Source organism: Aulonocara sp. 'chitande type north' Nkhata Bay, linkage group LG7 (assembly GCF_057382095.1).
Source record: "Aulonocara sp. 'chitande type north' Nkhata Bay isolate Kocher_YH1m ecotype deep benthic linkage group LG7, A_spYH_male_GT1.1, whole genome shotgun sequence".
NCBI lineage: Eukaryota > Metazoa > Chordata > Actinopteri > Cichliformes > Cichlidae > Aulonocara > Aulonocara sp. 'chitande type north' Nkhata Bay.
In genome coordinates this window covers 69,274,032-69,291,709 of record NC_141350.1, presented here as the reverse complement: position 1 = coordinate 69,291,709, position 17,678 = coordinate 69,274,032, and the positions used below count along the sequence as shown (strand labels likewise).

Sequence of the window (17,678 nt, the reverse complement as noted above, 5' to 3'; positions counted from 1 at the left end):
AATCGATGTCAGAGCTGCTTCCTGCTGCCCAACAATATATGATAGGACTCCAGTGCTTGAATTACCCTCACAATAAAGCGTGAAACCGCCTTTCTTGAAAACAGTTTCTTTGATGGCTTCGTTTCCGGGCAGCGCTATTAAAGCCCTGGCGCAGGTGAGCAGACTCTTTCGTGATCGACGATTTTGTGTCTGGGCTCTGTTGGTAGGTCTGAGTATGTGGCTAGCGAACAGCTAGCAGGTTACGCAGTAGCAGTTTGACGTCGGGCAGCCTCTTTAAAATCGGACCAATGCCTTAGAAAAGCTTCTCTGTTCGCCCCCGTCTTGTAATACGAGCGCTGCCCCTTGAGGCCAGCGGTCGGTGCTCGGTAGAAGATCGGGATAAAGCGGAGGATCTTAGCGTACCGGCGCTCGTTGGTCACGGTCTCCGTTTTGGCCGAGCTAGCTGTTCAGTAGCTCTTAGCGCCGCAATGGATCCATAAAAGAAGGTAGGCCCGGCTCACAGCAGCAGCCTCTCATTCACGCCCTGTTTGCTCTCTGGATGGACTCCGGGCGGGTGAAAGTGTTGGATCTGTGGGCTCGGTTCGGCACGACGCTGCCTGGGAGCTACATGTAGGCGCTGAGGGGCTCCTCGGACGGTTCCGATCAGCTGAGGTCCACTCTTGGGTTCTGCTCGCTTCACCGCGGCTCTGGTTCCGTGAGCAGAGCGGGGGTGTGAGGCTTTGTGCCGGCTGGAGGCCCTCAGGCTCACAGTCAGCTGTGTGAAGCTGAAACATTTCTGTATTTTTATCATTTGACTCGGACTGTGACAGGTGTGTTCACGGTGATGACGTTTCTGCCTCCGAACCTCTTTATTTCAGGTTCACGCGCCTCAGCTCTGGGTTAGGGTCACCTGAGGAACCAGAACAGCCTCACCTGGCAAATTGCAAAGTGATGACGTTAAATCACCGGGTCTGTGGGTCTCAGACCCTGTACAGACGAAACAAACAGCCTGACTAAGCTCATGTAAAAAACAAAAACAGCTGTTTGTTCCAAAGCAGATGTTTGTAGAGACTGAGCACAGCTGGTATCAGTCTGCACATAACTCTTCATGAGAGGAGCACAGTGACACACAGAGACAGACTCCCTCAGAACTGAAACTGTGAAGTGTTGTGTGTCTCAGAGTACAAATACTGTGATAATTACTGTATCTGTGGTAACAGGATAATATTTAGATCAAGTGGCTGGTACATAAAAAGTGGGATGAAAAAAGACAGGGGTACTGGGAGGCCAGGAAAGACTTACAGTGAGCTGTATGAGAGGCTAGACACTGAGGATGGAGAGACGGACTGGTATTGATTGGCTGGGCACAGAGGATGGAGATGGAAAGGATGCGCAGCAGGTTGGAGTAATTACGGACAGAGATGCAGACTACTAATGACTGAAAAGACTGTACCGCAACGATGGAAGTGGTACTTGGAATGGATGAAAGCTAGTTAGTGAACCAGGAAGTGCAGAGGACTAGTGAGGAGGAGGGGAAAGGTGGTTGGTCCTAATGACATACCTGTGCAGGTGTGGAGATATCCAGGAGAGAGGGCAGGCTGTTTAACGTGTGCTGGTCCTGAAGAACAGGCTGAGCTGTAGTAACTGCAGAGGGATGAAGATGTGAGGAAGAGATGTTGAAGCTGGGCAAGAAGAGAGCTGATGATCCGTGAGCAGCAGTGTGGCTTCATGCTCTACAGACGTGATGTTTGCTTTGAGTGTTGATGGAAAGTTTAGAGAAGGTCACTGTGGTGCTGCACGAGGACGCATCTGAGGGCGGGGCATGTGTGAGGACAGAGGCAGTGGTGAGGTGTGCGCTCAGAGAGACAGATGTGTTGAAGGTGGGGGTGGGATTACGTCAGGGATCTGCTCTGAGCTTCTTCCTGTTTGCAGTGGTGACAGGAGGAGCAGGTGGAGGTATGCTCTGAAGGTGGTGGAAGGAGCCGAGGTAATGAGGGTTTAAGTTTGGTCGACCATCCAAAGAGAGTGTGGGTGGAGATGTGTGACAGAAGGATGGCAGCAACAGTGAAAGGAAAGGTTCAAAGGTGGGGGTGAGGAAGCAGCAAAAGTCTCTGCAGGATGTCTCCAGCTTCCTGTCCGGGCTCGGCACGTTCCTCTTTTCAGTAGTGGGGTCTAATTTTGTAGGTGGCGCCGTGGAGCGTGTGACGCCATGAAATCCGAGTGTTTTCTTACTGTGCTGAAAATCACACATGGTTAGATTTAAATGATCTCCACCGGTTGGTGACGCTGACGGCGCTCCCTCGTCCTGCAGCTGCACGCGCCATTTGGGTCTAAGTTTTAAATGGAAGCTCAGCTTCAGCGTCGTCAGTAAATGTGTTTGCAGCATCTGTTCCAGCTGCAGGCGACCAGTGAAACCAGTGAAACCTTCCCAGCTGCTGAGAGACGATTCTGATGTGTTCTGACGGTAAACTGATCTTTACTGAAGCTCGGCTGATGAAGGCCATTTAATGGTGCGACCTTCAGCCATCATCGCTGCTCTTCTTATCAGTTTAATATAGTTTTAATACGCCGAGTGATGGATTGAGATCAGTCAGCTGATAAATCTGGGTTTGTGTGTGACTGGCTCACTCCTGTTTTTGAGTAAATAAACCTTTAAGGCCAAATTATTAAAAACTTGTTTTCATAATTTTGGTGAATTTGATGGAAAAAGTGTGGAAATGAAACCATCACTGATGAAAGAGTCCAGCTGACTTCACACTAACACAGCAGCTGATGATTATTTTCATTCTGACACAAAATCAGAAATTCATGGTTCAGACATTCCTGCCCAAAGCCCGCCCCCTCGCTCTCCTGGCCTCAACTTCGCGCCGCAGCGTCATAGTAACCGTTTCTTTCAGCTCGATTTATTTCAGGTTGTTTTTCTCAGCCCAGACTCTGCATGGCGTCGGATTGGCAGCAGCGGGAGTGAGCAGCCAATCAGCCGAGGACACCGGTAGCATCATGGCGTCTCGTCAGAGGAACTCTGTCCGGATCCTGTCCAGCCGGGAGCGCGGCTCGCAGATCTTTGGCTCGCAGCGCCTCCTGCAGCTCCTGGTGGAGGAGAAAGTCCGCTGGATGAAATGGCAGAGTCAGGCAAGTTTCAGCTTCTTCTTTCCTCTAAGAACCAAACCGTTTTCAGACGGCGCCCCCTACAGCCTACTCCCAAATGACATGCTAATAATTTAGCTTTTATTGCTCAGGCTTTCTGATGGCTCTGTGCCTTCCTCCTGTTTGTGCGGTGACGCACTCATCAGTGCTTTTCAGATAAGAATCATCGTTAAAAATGGGTCCGAATCAGTTTTTATCAACTTTGTTTTTCCTTGAGTTTTCCCAGCAGCTGCTGGGATGTATGTGATGGAGGCCGTTTAACACCAGGATACGCCTGCCTACCAGCTTTGGCCACAGTGGGACAAATATGCCCGTCTGAGGCGCTTCTGCTGCACATTAGAGAAGTGAGAGCTGTGGGGGTCAGAGCGTTGTGGGGAGGAACTGAAAACAAAATCGTCCAGTTCCAGCCCGCAGGGCTCAGGAGGGCGTTGGTGGGGAGCGGTCGGATTGTTCGTAGCAGGCGGCGTTGCTGATGTGTTTGAGTGTGTGCTTGTGAGCGCTTCCCACTGACTGTGAATGTTTGTGTCTCCAACAGAAGGTGGAGCTGCCGGACAGCCCTCGCTCAACTTTCCTGCTGGCCTTCAGCCCTGACAGGTGAGTGAAGTCAGAGCACAGGTGGAGGCGGAGACTCCATCAGTACTGGATCTTTTTACCAGAGTATTATCGATGTAGTGGTGTTTAATCAGGATACTTTACCAAAAAGACACAAATGAGCTAAAGTGTATATAGTTGAGTTTGAGGTGGAGTAGGTGGAGCTGAGACTCTTTACTGGAGTAAAGAGTCTCAGCTGGGCCTTTCAGAGGAAACGTTGTGTCTGCAGGACCCTCATGGCTTCGACCCACGTCAACCACAACATTTACATAACAGAGGTGAAGACTGGAAAGTGCCTACATTCCTTAGTGGGCCACCGTAGAACCCCCTGGTGTGTGACCTTTCACCCCACAATTCCTGGCCTGGTGGCCTCTGGGTGCCTTGATGGCGAAGTCCGGATCTGGGACCTGCATGTGAGTACCCCCCCCCCAACATTGTACAGCAGTGCAGCAGTCGGGCAGGGTGCTAAATGCTTTCATGTCAGCCTGTTGATGAGCACATGGAGTCGGTGTTTCTGTCGAGCTGCACTCTGGAGTGTCCTCGCTCACGCAGCGGGACATCAGACTAGGGCTGGGCCGTATCATGTCACGGTACTACCGGTGTAATGTTGGGCAACGTTAGGAAAATGAAATATGGCGATAGAATATGGGTAAAACGCGCATGTGCAGCGCCTTTGTTTACATACGCACATGGAGGCGACACAGAATGAGGAGAGTGAAAGCAAATCGTTGAATGAAACAATGAACCTGAACTGGTTTGTAAAAATGCTGCAGCTTCACTGGTGTGGAACTGGTTCAGCTTTTGTCCCTCAGATACAAAACAAAGCACTATTTTTGGTAGCGCATGCTAGCGGGCCGTCGTTATTACCGTGTTGTTTGGAAAATACGGCGCACTTAAAATCAACCCTTTGATTTTTCTGAAAGTCGACAGAGCCCCTTATAATCCCGTGTGCCTTATGTATGAACTCTGGTTGTGTTTACTGACCTCGAAACGATTTTATGTGCACGGCGCTCGAAAATCTGTCAAATGTTTCAGTACGACTTTGCTGAGCTACGAAGCCGCACCTCTTGATGCATTGTCGGAGCATTACGGCTATCGTAGGCGGAGCCTCGCGGAGTGATACGTGCTGTGCTTCAACATAATGTTACCGTATTGTGTGTGTTTAACCTCTTTTTAAGGTTTGTGGATGTTATACATGGTTATGCTGAGGATGTGTCGGCCAGTTTCCACTGAAATGCCTTTTGGTTAAACTGTCAGCGAGGAATTTGCATTTGCACTGTTACGTGTTTATATAACTTTAATGCACATAAAACAGCTGCTTGTTTAAGTGAAAATACATTGATTTGGGTTTTTTGCACTAATAAAGTTGTGGAGTTGTAAAGTATTTTGTCTCGTGTCAGTTATATCGTTATCGCAGATTTTCAAATGTATATGGTGATAAATATTTTTGGTCGTATCGCGCTGCTCTACATCAGACGTAACTGAGTAACTGTGTTCTGCAGGGCGGGAGTGAGAGCTGGTTTACCGAGAGCAACGTCGCCATCGCCTCCCTGGCCTTCCACCCAACTGCTCAGCTGCTCCTGATCGCCACCAACAATGAGCTCCACTTCTGGGACTGGAGCCGCCCCGAGCCCTTCGCCGTGGTGAAAACGGGCAGCGACACGGAGAGAGTGCGGTGGGTTAAACACGGCCGCTGGTCAGAGGTCGAGTCTGAGCGTGTGCATGACGTGACAGTAATAACGGAGCGTGCTGCTGTTACGTTTTTATTAACATATCGCTGGAGCCAGGTGTTTTCATCGACTTCTTCTCTGTGTCTGTCAGGTTGGTACGCTTCGACCCTCTCGGTCACAACCTGCTCACGGCGATCGTGAATCCATCCAATCAGCAGGTACGAAGATGATCTGAAGCCATTTCTTAGCGAGGTAGCGTCATGTTTCAGAGGATGACCGCCATGGTTCACCTACAACCTCAGCTGCACACCTCACCAAGAGAGCGAGTAATGCAAAAAAGAACATCACGCTGTATTATGTCATGGAGCTGAGGGCGTGCCGAGCACTGAGAGGTCTGAGGCACAGCTAGCACCGAGTCAGGTGGACCTGCCCCCTCGCTCCTGTGTGGATCCTCGGTTTGGTCGTTACAGTTTTCCTGTGTCTGTGTTACGATTGGTTGATTTTTCTGGGAGGTGACTGCAGATGCGTTTGCTGAGGATGACATCACCATGGCAGGTTTTGGGTGACAAGTAGAAGAGGTCGTCCTGTCTCTGCCGTTTAACCTGCCTTCAGTGATCAGGTGTTTTCTTCTTCTTTGCCTCCTTTAGGGCGAGGAGGACTCGGAGGTTCCCATGGACAGCGTTGAGATGCCTCACTTCCGTCAGCGCTCCTTCCTGCCTTCCCAGCCTGTTCGCCGCACGCCCATCCTCCACAACTTCCTCCACATCCTATCGTCCCGCTCCCCTGGGGCTCAGGCCGGAGGCGAGCAGCCGCGGCCTCTCGGGGAAAATGGAAGTAACATGGCCGAGTCTCCCAGCATCCCTTTGGCCCAGTACCCCAGCTCGGAGCGCGGTCCGCCCCTGCCCGGCTGCACCCAGCACCTGGGCATGGTGTGCATGTGCAGTCGCTGCTCCATCAGTCGAACGGCGCCCCAGCCAGACGGAGCCTCTGTGCCTCCGCCCGATCCACGGGCATCATCGGACTCACTCCAGCCTCCCCCGGCCTCCACCTTCTCCTCAGCTCGTACTGAGCCCAGACAGCCCTCGGAGCGAACCTCCGCCTTTACCTCTGTCTACTACAGCGCCGGCGCTTCTCTTAACCCCGCCCCTCCGGGCGGCCACGAGCCACACTCCACGCCCAGACCGGCACCCGACTGGACTCGCAACCTGCTGAGTGTGAGGGAGGGGGGGATAAATCCTGGCATGCTGCCTCCCAGAACCTCCGCCTCCTCCTCCATCAGCCTTCTGTCTGTGCTCCGCCAGCAGGAGGGCTCCTCTCACTCCCCCGTCTACACCTCCGCCACCGAGGGGCGGGGTTTCCCCCAGCAGGGAGAGCCCGGAGCCCGGGATACCGCCAGCACGAGCAGCGGGCATCACCCGTTCTGGGACAGTGCCCGTGGTAACACGGCCTCCTTCCGCAACGTGCTGCAGTGCAACCTGAGCCGCTACTTCCTGGAGATCGGCCCCATCGACATGGAGCCGGCGCTGGGCGGCGCCATGGCCGACGGAGGCCAGGAGCAGAGTCAGGAACTGCTCAACAACAACATGGACCCGGACCGGCCCGGGCCTTCCTCATCCTCATCCTCCTCCACCCCCACCATCATCCACTACCAGCCTCCCCTCCCCCCGCCCCCCAGCTCCCACAGCCTGGAGAACAACGTCCCTCCCCCCGCCTCCCGTGGTCACCTGAACCGCTGCCGGGCCTGCCACAACCTGCTCACCTTCAACCACGACTCCCAGCGCTGGGAGCGCAAGACCTCCTCCGCCTCCACCTCCATGCTGGAGCCTCCCTCTTCCTCCTCTGCTTCTTTTCCCTCTCCTTCCTCTCACTGGCAGCCCGATGAGGCCAGAAGGATGCTAGAAGTCCAAACACAGGAGAGGAGGGCGCCTCCTGAGTCCAGCGAGCAGCCGCCTCCCCCAGCAGCAACAGTGGGAGGAACAGGAGTGGCCTTCCCCATTGCCCCGTCCTCTACCCAGCCCGGGGAGCAGACGGTGGGCCTGGTGTACAACCAGGACACAGCGCAGTGGGAGAGGGTGTACCGGCAGGCTGCGTCAGGCCGGCCGGCGGAGCCACCAGAGGCCTTAAGCCAAGAAATGCCCGTCGACCCGCCAGACGAGGACTCCCTCAGGAGGTACGTCACCTTTTCTTTTCACCATCGCAGCTTTATGAGGTCAGATTCTGGTCCTTCCATCGGACCGTAGCTCCTAAACGAGCCTCTTGTTTTACTCGTGAACTCACCAGGAGAGTGTTAGCTGAGCTGAGCTCAGCCCCCTGCTGGGCTTTAGGAAGAATGCAGGTTTAAGGCAGCACTGTGAGGGTGACTTTGGAGTCTATCTGCTTGATATCACACAGTCAGCTGAGCATGAAAGCAGTGCTTATAATCAGCTACCATCTGTGTCTCGAACACTGAGCGCGCTCTGTGTGCCTCTGTTTCTCGCCCAGGCGGCTGCTGGAATCCTCTCTCCTGTCACTGTCTCGCTACGACATGTCCGGCTCCAGAGACCACCCCATCTACCCCGACCCAGCCAGGTACAGAAGCACCGCCGTGTACCTCGAGTCTAGGTTCAATATGGGCTTTGATTTAACTCTCCCAGGCCAGCTTGGCATGAGTCGCAGTTCAGAATAATCCTCCTTTATCTCACACTGGACCGCATTAGAGGTGTCTGCTCTCTGTGACATCACACAGATCTAAACGTAGAAAAAGCTGCTGACACGTTGAGCTCATTAAACTAGTTCTTAAAAATGTGAACGCCGGATTCAGGAAGTGGGAACAAAAAGGAATAACAGCGATTTGTACAGTAATGAAAGATGGCCATTTGATGAGTTTCCAAGATTTAAAAGATCGGTATAGTCTACAGAAAACCGATTTTTACCGGTACCTGCAACTCAGAGACTACTTTTCAAAGGAAGTACGAAGTTCGCGTAAGTCTTATGGCATCCTGAATTGTATAATTAAATCATACAGGGGCCTCCAATTCAAGGAGATTTCTGTACTATATAAAAATCTAAGAGAGATCACGGCAACATCAACTGAATACATAAAAAAGAAATGGGAGCAGGAAATAAAAACTGATATCTCAACTGAGGAATGGTTAGATATGTGTGACACCCAGAACACAACCACTAACTCAAGATGCTGGAGAGAATTTGGGTGGAAACACCTTACTCGATTCTTTATTACACCAAAAATCAAAAGTAAACAGACTCAAGACAGGTTGCCATGCTGGAGAAGATGTGGTAACATGGAAGCACACCATACGCACGTGTTTTGGGAGTGCCTGAAACTGCATCATTTTTGGAAGAACGTGACTCTTGTAATAGGCAATATCTTGGGCTATCAATTACCACACAATTTTAAAACTGTGTATCTTGGGAATATTAGAGAGTATGTTCTGTACGACGACTTGTATTTGACAAAAATCCTATTGATAGCTGCAAAGAAAGCTATAACAAGAAACTGGTACAAACTGGATCCGCCTTCATCAAAAGACTGGTTAAATATTGTTGGAGAAATCTGTGCAATGGAAAAAATGACTTACATTCTCAGATTAAAGGAAGATATTTTCGTTGCTAAGTGGGAGAAGTGGACATTATATGGCACCAAGGAAAGTTACTGAACGAACAAAACATCTAAGGTCTATAACTCTGTATATCTATTGATGCATGCCCGTATAAAAGTACGTATATAAGCTGGAGTATGTATGCTGCGGAGTAAAGGCAGGCATGCATGCGGTAGTTGATTAGAATTGGCACCCACACCTTTTGTTCGCTTTAGTTCTGTTTGTTTTCACTGTGTGCTTGCATGGTTATTTCTCCTGTAATGCAATACATGTCTATGTTTAAACTGTGACAAAACTATCAATAAAAATTACAGTGTCAAAAAAAAGTGAACGCCCACCAATAAGACCTGAACGCTGCAGCGGGGGTTAAATGTGAGCTGCTGCACACGCTTGTGTTTCTGGGTAAATGATGGACAAAGCCGAGGTCGCTGGGTTTGCCTCTGTCGAGGTCAGAGTTTGAGAGGTTTCTGCAGACGCTTGCTGATAAAGAGTTTTTGCCCTCTGCTGTGCAGGCTTTCTCCAGCAGCTTACTACGCTCAGAGGATGATCCAGTATCTGTCGAGGCGCGACAGCATTCGCCAGCGCTCGCTCCGCTACCAGCAGAACCGGCTGCGGGCCATGTCGTCCTCCTCGTCGGACAGCCCGGCCAGCAACCCGCCCAGCTCCATGGACAGTGGCGACGTGGACTTTGAGGATCTCGAGTAAGTTTCAGTCGCCTTCCTCTCATGGCTCACACAGCACACTGTGACCTGAGCCGGTCTTATCCTGTCAGCGCAGCCGCTCGTTAGGTTGGCTCGTTAGGTTGGCTCGTTAGGTTGGCTCGTTAGGTTGGCTCGTTTCGAGTAAAACGAATCAGAAGTTTATTCTGTTCACTGGGACGTTTCATCACTGGTCCAGGTGACTGCAGGTTTCAACCTTATTTGCACAATGACTGAAACTAACAACAGGCTGTGAGGTCAGTTTATGATCACTGATCAATAACCATCAGTCCCGGTCACAGAGAGCTGGGGAATGGCTGCAATCACAGCTTTGTAAGATGGCGACAGATGTACCCTTAGGCCCCTCCTCCATTCAGAGATGGTCTTTCCCTTTTCACTCAAACCAGCGTTCCTCCCTGTCCAGGATGTGACATCATCATTAAGGCGTGGCCACGGGCCCTGGCCCTTGGCTCTGGTGGATTATTGAGCGTGCGTTAGGAGGAGTGGTTAAAACTGTGTAATGGCGGTCCATCATCGAAGATTAGAAAATGAATCGGGAAAAAACGCTGTTCTGGAGTCCGTTCAGGAATTTTCCTCAGATGTTTAAAATCGCTGAAATCAGACGTGAGCTCGTAAATTATTGTCACGTGCCGTCAGGTAGGCGGGTCCACAGACGGCGTTTGTGCCCCGCTCTGAGCTGTCCTGTAGAAACGCAGCGTGCAGCCCTGATGTTGTTGACTCGAGTCCTCGTGTTTCCGTCCCAGCTTCTCCCGTGGTGGGCGGGGCTCTTTTCACCGCGCTGTAGATATGTTTGCGTGCAGCGCGTCTCAGCTGCCCTCTTATTGGCCACAGCTAAATTCAGTTGTTTTCAGAAGAGGCTGAATTTAATTTACTTTTGTTTAATCAAAACCAAGACGGGAAACTGGCGATGCTGGCGGGTTCAGATCATGTGATTACAGCGATGAATGACATCACCGCAGTAACGAGTTTTGATGCGTCCGAACGCTGGTTGAGTCGCGGTTGTTCAGTCCTTCTCTTTGTTTCTGCAGCGACAACAGTGACAGAACGCGACACCGGACGCCTCGAAACGCCAGGATGTCTGCGCCCTCGCTGGGCCGCTTCGTCCCTCGGTGAGTTGGCTCCGAACCCGCCGCTGAACCTGGTAAACTCCCGCTCGCCGCTTTGGTTCTCATCTCATTCCTGTTTGTCATCCTGCAGCCGATTCCTCCTGCCCGAGTACCTGCCCTACGCCGGCATCTTCCACGAGCGAGGGCAGCCCGGGCTCGCCACACACTCCTCTGTCAACAGGGTGCTCGCAGGTATGCACACACACACCTTTATTTAAAAAGAAGGCGGCTCATATCCGACCTCCGTCAGGACACGGTGACCACAAAGTTGTTGTTTTTTTTTTTTTTTCTTCAAATGGAGATGTGGGTTACCGAGCATGCCCAGTGACGCCGTTTCCTGTCCTCCACAGGGGCGTCGATCGGGGACGGTCAGTCTGCGGTCGCCAGCAACATCGCCAACACCACGTACCGCCTGCAGTGGTGGGACTTCACCAAGTTTGACCTTCCTGAGATCAGCAATGGTACGACAGCGCGAGGCCGAGGGTTTGAGTCCTCCGCTTTAGTTCAACTTTTTCTGTTCAGTTCCTGCTCAGCCCGGTTTGGAGGGGTTAAAGGTCACCCACTCTGACGGGGTTTAACAAACAAGCCGCTCTGAGTCTGTTTGTCTGAACGCCTCACAGACTCCGTCTCTCTGCCCCCCCCACAGCCTCAGTCAACGTTCTGGTGCCAAACTGTAAAATCTACAACGACGCCAGCTGTGACATCTCTGCGGACGGGCAGCTGCTGGCGGTTTTCATTCCCAGCAGCCAGCGCGGTTTCCCAGACGAGGGCATCCTGGCCATCTACTCGCTCGCCCCCCACAACCTGGGAGAGATGCTGTACACCAAGCGATTCGGTACGTCCTCACAGAGACGGCGGCTCTCTCTGTCACACGTCCAGGTTTGTAGGATGGTGACGGTGACAGCGGTGTTTTCTCCCTCAGGTCCAAACGCCATCTCCGTCAGCTTGTCTCCGATGGGCTGTTACGTGATGGTGGGCCTGGCCTCCCGCAGGATCCTGCTGCATCCCACCACTGACCACATGGTGGCGCAAGTCTTCCGCCTGCAGCAGCCGCACGGAGGAGAGACGTCCATCAGGGTGAGAGGGGCCTCAGATTTATTTGATAGAAAGCTGCGGGTCAGGTTTGTTTTTACAGAGGACAAATCGAAAAACTGATGTCAGATCAGCGGGCAGCATGTAAACGATGAGGATGTCAGACAAGTTGAAGAGTTTGTGTGAAATTCAGATTTTTATTTTATTTTTATTTTTTTTAAGGGAATTTTTCCTCCACATACATGAAAACTCACCAAGTCTTATTTCATGTTTCACTGTAAAAGGCTGCTGGGGTGTGAGTCTGATAACCTGAGAAGGATTTAGAAATTGGTACCATAGGCGAGTTTGAATCTCAGTAAAGGTCAGAGGTAGGAGTGGGCGATAGAAACGATATAAATTTGTCCAACGATAGAGATTTTGACTATACCGCTCTATCGCGATAGCGCATGTTGATGATGTCATCAAGCTGCGCCTGTTTTGGTCGAAAGCACCGCAGCGGCTACAACCATTATCATGTGCAAATGATGGCGACAGTCACAGCAAAGAGATGAAGCACTGTTGAAATATGGGGAAAGCCAAAAACTGCGCTTCCTCCACTTCCGTACCTTTGATTCATTAATGCTGAATTCTCTCGCAGCTGCTCTGTTCCCATGTTGTTGCAGTATATTAATGACTAACCTCGTATTGTGGATGAATAATCTCAGTTGTTCTCCTGACTGAAGTCAGTGTACAGCATCCTGCTATGCGATTACATTTGTCCCTGACCACCAGAATCCCTCACGTTAACTTTTATCGAGTGGAAAAAAGTTGGCGTTCATCCTCCAGCTTCACTGTGCTAATGTTATGCTAACATAGCTGTGTCGCTAGCAATCACTTAGCACAACATTATGTACCAGCTAGCCCAACTTCAGTAACCCTGCAAACGTCACTGCTGTTTAGTTTCTGTCTTCATTTATGTTGGAAGTGGTAGCAGAGCTGTACGTTTGAATTAGTTTCAAAAATCTCAGTCAGAACATGGTATGAAATGTTTGGGTGGAAGCTAGCGAGCTAACTTCCTGCTAACTTCTAACTCCGTTAAATTTAATAACTTCTGTTTTCATGGATGCCTGGATGTTAAACTTAATTGTTACACCTGGTAAAGCAGCAACGCTGATGATTTAATTAAAGATGAAAGAATTTAGAGTTTTTTAACTCTGTGTTCGTTTGACTTTTGGACCTGAAGTTGACGGAGTTTTGGACCCAGATTACTCTGAAGCTCCTCACTACAGCAGCCGTAATGCTCTGACCATCCATCAAGCTGTGCGGCTTACCACAGTTGTACTAAAACATTTTAACAGATTTCTGCAGCCAAAAGAAGAAAAGAATATATCGTGATATATATCGTTACCGCACATGCTTAAAATTATATCGCGATATGGATTTTAGGCCATATCGCCCAGCCCTAGTCAGAGGTCAACTTTTTAAAAAATCCTGAATAGCAAGTAGTACCGCCCACTGCCAGTGTTTTGTTATTTTCAGGAGAACATTCTCTAAAGTTGAGCACAGAGAATGGGACGCTCCCCGCGCTGCAGAGTCCACGTTCCAGAAAACAAAAGTGAGCGGTGAGCTCAGATCCAGGACGAGCTCCACATCCCGTCGTTTGGGAAAAGCTGGTTTTACGCAGCTTTGCTGTGGCATGTGCTTCTTCAGCTGCAGTGTGTCTGTGTTTCAGATGGTGTTCAACGTGGTCTACCCCATGGCTCCGGACCAGAGGCGCCACGTCAGCATCAACTCTGCTCGCTGGCTGCCGGATCCAGGGATGGGACTGGCTTACGGAACCAACAAGGGAGACCTGGTGATCTGCCGGCCTGTGTGAGTCTGCAGGCACGAAAACAAAGTCCCGCTAAGTCAGACATCTCAGACTCAAAAACGCTGGTCGGGGATGGAGGTCGGCGTGCAGATTCAGGCTTCTGCAGCTGACTGTGCGAATGAGAAGCTGCAGACTGAGCGTGACGTTAAATAACCGAGCACGCGTTCAGCTGTCCTGCTCTCAGAGCTCCCTCGCGTCTTCTGATCTGATTATCCTCAAACCGAGCAGGAAGACCATTAACTGGAAGAGCCCGATTAGTGTGTTTTAATGCAGTTGTGTGAGTCCACGAAGCCCCCCCCCCCCGTGAGGCTTCCTGAGTGGAAGTGAACTGACCAGCTTTGGTTGTGTGTGTGTGTGTGTGTGTGTGTGTGTAGGTTCTATCGAAGCGACGGCGAGAGCCCCAGCGAGTCGAGCAGCGAGCCACTGTTCAGCGTCAACAACAGCGGAACGAGCCGGAGCCGAGGCTCCGACAGGCCGGGGTGAGTTCAGGGCCTGCGGCGATGTTTGCGCCTGCTTTTTATCTGCTCGTAACGCGTGGTCGGCGTCGCAGGTGACGGGCGCTCGGGTTATTTGACCCTTTTAAAACCTGAAACGTGAAATCTTCACGTTGTGGAGTGTTTGAACCTTGAGACAAAGTATATCAAATCTGCATGTAGGCATTCTAATTTGTTACATAACCATATTTCTGCAATTTAGTCATTAAAAACTTTGATATCATTTATTTTGAGAGTAAAGAAGTCACACTGATGATGAAGAAGCCTGAAAGCTCACAGAAACACATACGAAACGCTGGGCTTTGAAGGGTTAAAGCTGCATTTTGTACATTTGTTTGAAAATGGATTCAAAGCTTCGGCAGAAACTGAACCAGGTAAGAACAGCGTGGAGGCGGGGCTAAAAAGAAACGCACACAGCTCAGTCTCCTCACACCTCTCCATCGATCGCTGCCCCCTGCTGGTGAGAGTTTATCGCTACGTGTCTGGATCTTTGAGTTTCTGATTGGCCTGTGATTCATTTTCAGGCCGAACCGCTCGGGCTGGACGCCGGGCAGAGACATGGGACTGATGAACGCCATTGGCCTGCAGCCCCGACACCCCACCCCTTCAGTGACATCGCAAGGAACCCAGACGCCAATCATCCAGCTGCAAAACGCTGAGACTCAAACAGAGAGGGAGCTGTCGGAGCCGAGCGCCTCGCAGCCTGCTCAGAGTACTGACACACACACACACACAACCCCGTTCATCTATCTTAGTGAGGACCTTCATTGACATAATGGTTTCCCTAGCACCTAACCATTAAAAATGAATCCCTGACCCCAAACCTAACCGTAACCTAGTTGTGACCCTGACACTAAAACCACATTTTGAGTCTCAAAAATGCTTCAAACTCGTGAGGACCCACGAGGCCTGTTTGTCCCCACAAGTATAGTAAACTTTTCTGGTCCCCATGAAGATGTTAATACCCGTCCACTTTAAGTGTAAGTGTGTGTGTGTGTGTGTGTGTGTGGTCTCATCAGGTGTGTTTCTTCCCAGGTGTCCCTCCTGAAGCTCCGTCCACCAGTGGAGCAGCTCAGGCTCAGGTGGAGGCGTCTCAGAGCAGCCAAGCTCAGGAGGAAGTCCCAGCTGAAGCAGAGACCGGCACCTCCACCGCTGCTGGTACTCCACCCACTGACTTCTCAACACGACCTCATAATAACCTGTTACTGCGTCATCATCTCATTTCTGCCTCCATGTTGATCCTCAGTTTTTACCTCGTTTGTTTTGTTACAAATATTTATATCAAACATTGTGCGTGTCTGTCTGTGCGTGTCTGTCTGTGCGTGTGTCTGTGCGTGTGTCTGTGCGTGTGTCTGTGTGTGCGTGTGTGTCTGCGTGTGTGCGTGCGCGCCCGCGTGTCTGTGCGGGCGCGCGCGTCTGTGTGCGCGCACACACGCGCACACAGACGCGCGCGCCCGCGTGTGCGTGCGGGCGCGCGCGTCTGTGTGCGCGCGCGCGCGTCTGTGTGCGCGTGTGCGTCTGTGCGTGTGTGCGTGTGCGTCTGTGCGTGTGTGCGTGTGCGTCTGTGCGTGTGTGTGTGTGTGCGTCTGTGCGTGTGTGTGTGTGTGTGTGTCTGTGTGTGTGTGTCTGTGTGTGTGTGTCTGTGTGTGTGTGTCTGTGTGTGTGTGTGTGTGTGTGTGTGTGTCTGTGTGTGTTTTGGGTGAAATGTTGTGACTGTTTGTATTTAAAGATGAATATTTATAAACAGATGACCTGAGGGGAGACACGATGACGATCACGTGTTTATCTTCACGCTGTCTCTGTTGCTCTCTTTGCTTCAGGAGAGTCTTCGGAGTTCGGGTCTGGCGAGGACGCTCTGGCACGAATCCGCCGGCTGATCGCTGAAGGCGGCATGACGGCGGTGGTCCAGCGGGAGCAGAGCACCACCATGGCCTCGATGGGCGGCTTTGGGAACAACATCATTGTCAGCCACCGCATCCACCGCGGCTCGCAGACGGGCGCCTCCAGGCCCGCTGCCGAGCCCGTCGCCACGGCCCCCTGCACCTCCGGTCCGCTCCTCGTCGCCTCGCAGCCCCAGTCCTACCTGCGCCCAGCGCCGCAGGCCAGCGAACAGCTCGGTCCCGTGTGGGCTCCGCCGCCACCCACGCTCTCTCTGGCTGTGGACGTGGACGACGTGTTCGACGGCGGGCGGGCGGACGACAGCTCCTTGCCGGGTCCCTCCTCCTCTTCCTCTCACAGCCCCCTCCCTGGCGGTGGCGGCCCCAACAATTACCCCGGTGACCCATACAGCAGGTAGTCCTCCTATTGGCTGACGGTTAAGGGGGCTCCTCAAAGCCTTATCTCACAAAATGGGTGCTGCTTCGACCCCACACAGGGTCTCCCACCTGGAAACGAAGGGACACAAAGACCTCTCCTCCCCCCTCCCCCTAGCCTTTCTGTTGAGTGGCGTTGGCGCTCGTGAACCCAGACCGAAGCTGGACCGTCATCATTCCTCACAGGAGCTCCTACTTGAACGGAGGCACGGAGCTCCTCCCCACCTGATTCTCTCCCAGCACGATGAAGGTCGAGGTTCCTGACGCGCTGCGCCTGGTGATGGAGGGGTGGGGGTGTGGCTTCTTTCACATTTACTCCAACGTGCTGCGTTTGGTGCCATGTGACGTTACCTTAGATGTGAAATAGTGATTGAAGTGTTTGAACTCAGCACTACGTTTTTGTACCGTGTCACTGCTGCGTGTGCCTGAGGCAGGACTCTGCACGGCGGCGAGCGACCACCGATGACTGAACGCACACGCTCGACTAAACAAACGGAAGCTCCTGCATGTCTCGAAATAATGCTGCAGCTCATCGAACACATGTTTGTGTTTAAGGCTGGAAACGAGGAGAATCACTTCCTGTTAGGGCAACGAGGAGGCGGAGATTCACCTGCTCTGACCCCTCCCCACCCCACCAACCCCACCCAGCTGCACTACAGTGTGTTTGGTGCTAACCGAGGTGTGTGTGTGTGTGTGTGTGTGTGTGTGTGTGTGTGTGTTCTCACTCAAACCACAGTTTGTCTGTTTTTTGTTTTTCTTTGGGGGGGGGGGTTAGCTGAGCGTCGTTTCCTGTCCGCCTCATCACGTTTGGATGTTTGCATCTTGGAGCGGTCTCAGTTCACAGTGAAGGTGATTGCGAGGTGGGGTTTGCACGACATGTTTAGCCGGTGGGGGCGGGGTTAGGGGTTTCACAGGGGCGTGGGGTTCTCTCGGGCTACGGTCCCTACGAGCTGGGTGAAAGGTCACGTGGGCGCCGCACTGACCGACGCTCTAAATGTAGAAACGACACCAAAACGTTCCAGGAAGCTGCGGCGTTTGTCCTCCGTGCAGGAATGACGCCGCAGCGTGAGCGCGCCGACCGCCAACTTCACGCTATGACTCAGACACCGGAGATCAATCGTGTCTGTAATGCTTTCATCCAAACTCGCCGATTGGTCGACATTCAGCCTGCGCGGTCACT

The 17,678-nt window shown here is 51.9% G+C and overlaps 1 protein-coding gene across 1 annotated transcript; it reads left to right on the top strand.

The window, feature by feature from the left end:
* The first annotated feature begins 190 nt into the window (after positions 1 to 190).
* ambra1b (autophagy/beclin-1 regulator 1b) lies at positions 191 to 17,385 on the top strand. Its single transcript, XM_086302262.1, has 19 exons — positions 191 to 485; positions 2,906 to 3,111; positions 3,662 to 3,720; positions 3,947 to 4,130; positions 5,220 to 5,392; positions 5,539 to 5,605; positions 6,035 to 7,557; positions 7,869 to 7,955; positions 9,499 to 9,687; positions 10,734 to 10,814; positions 10,903 to 11,003; positions 11,162 to 11,272; positions 11,458 to 11,646; positions 11,734 to 11,888; positions 13,555 to 13,694; positions 14,067 to 14,171; positions 14,711 to 14,898; positions 15,222 to 15,344; positions 16,007 to 17,385. The coding sequence occupies exons 2-19, from the start codon at positions 2,980 to 2,982 to the stop codon at positions 16,480 to 16,482; spliced, it is 4,083 nt and encodes a 1,360-aa protein (XP_086158388.1). The 5' UTR covers positions 191 to 485; positions 2,906 to 2,979; the 3' UTR covers positions 16,483 to 17,385.
* Positions 17,386 to 17,678: the final 293 nt, after the last annotated feature.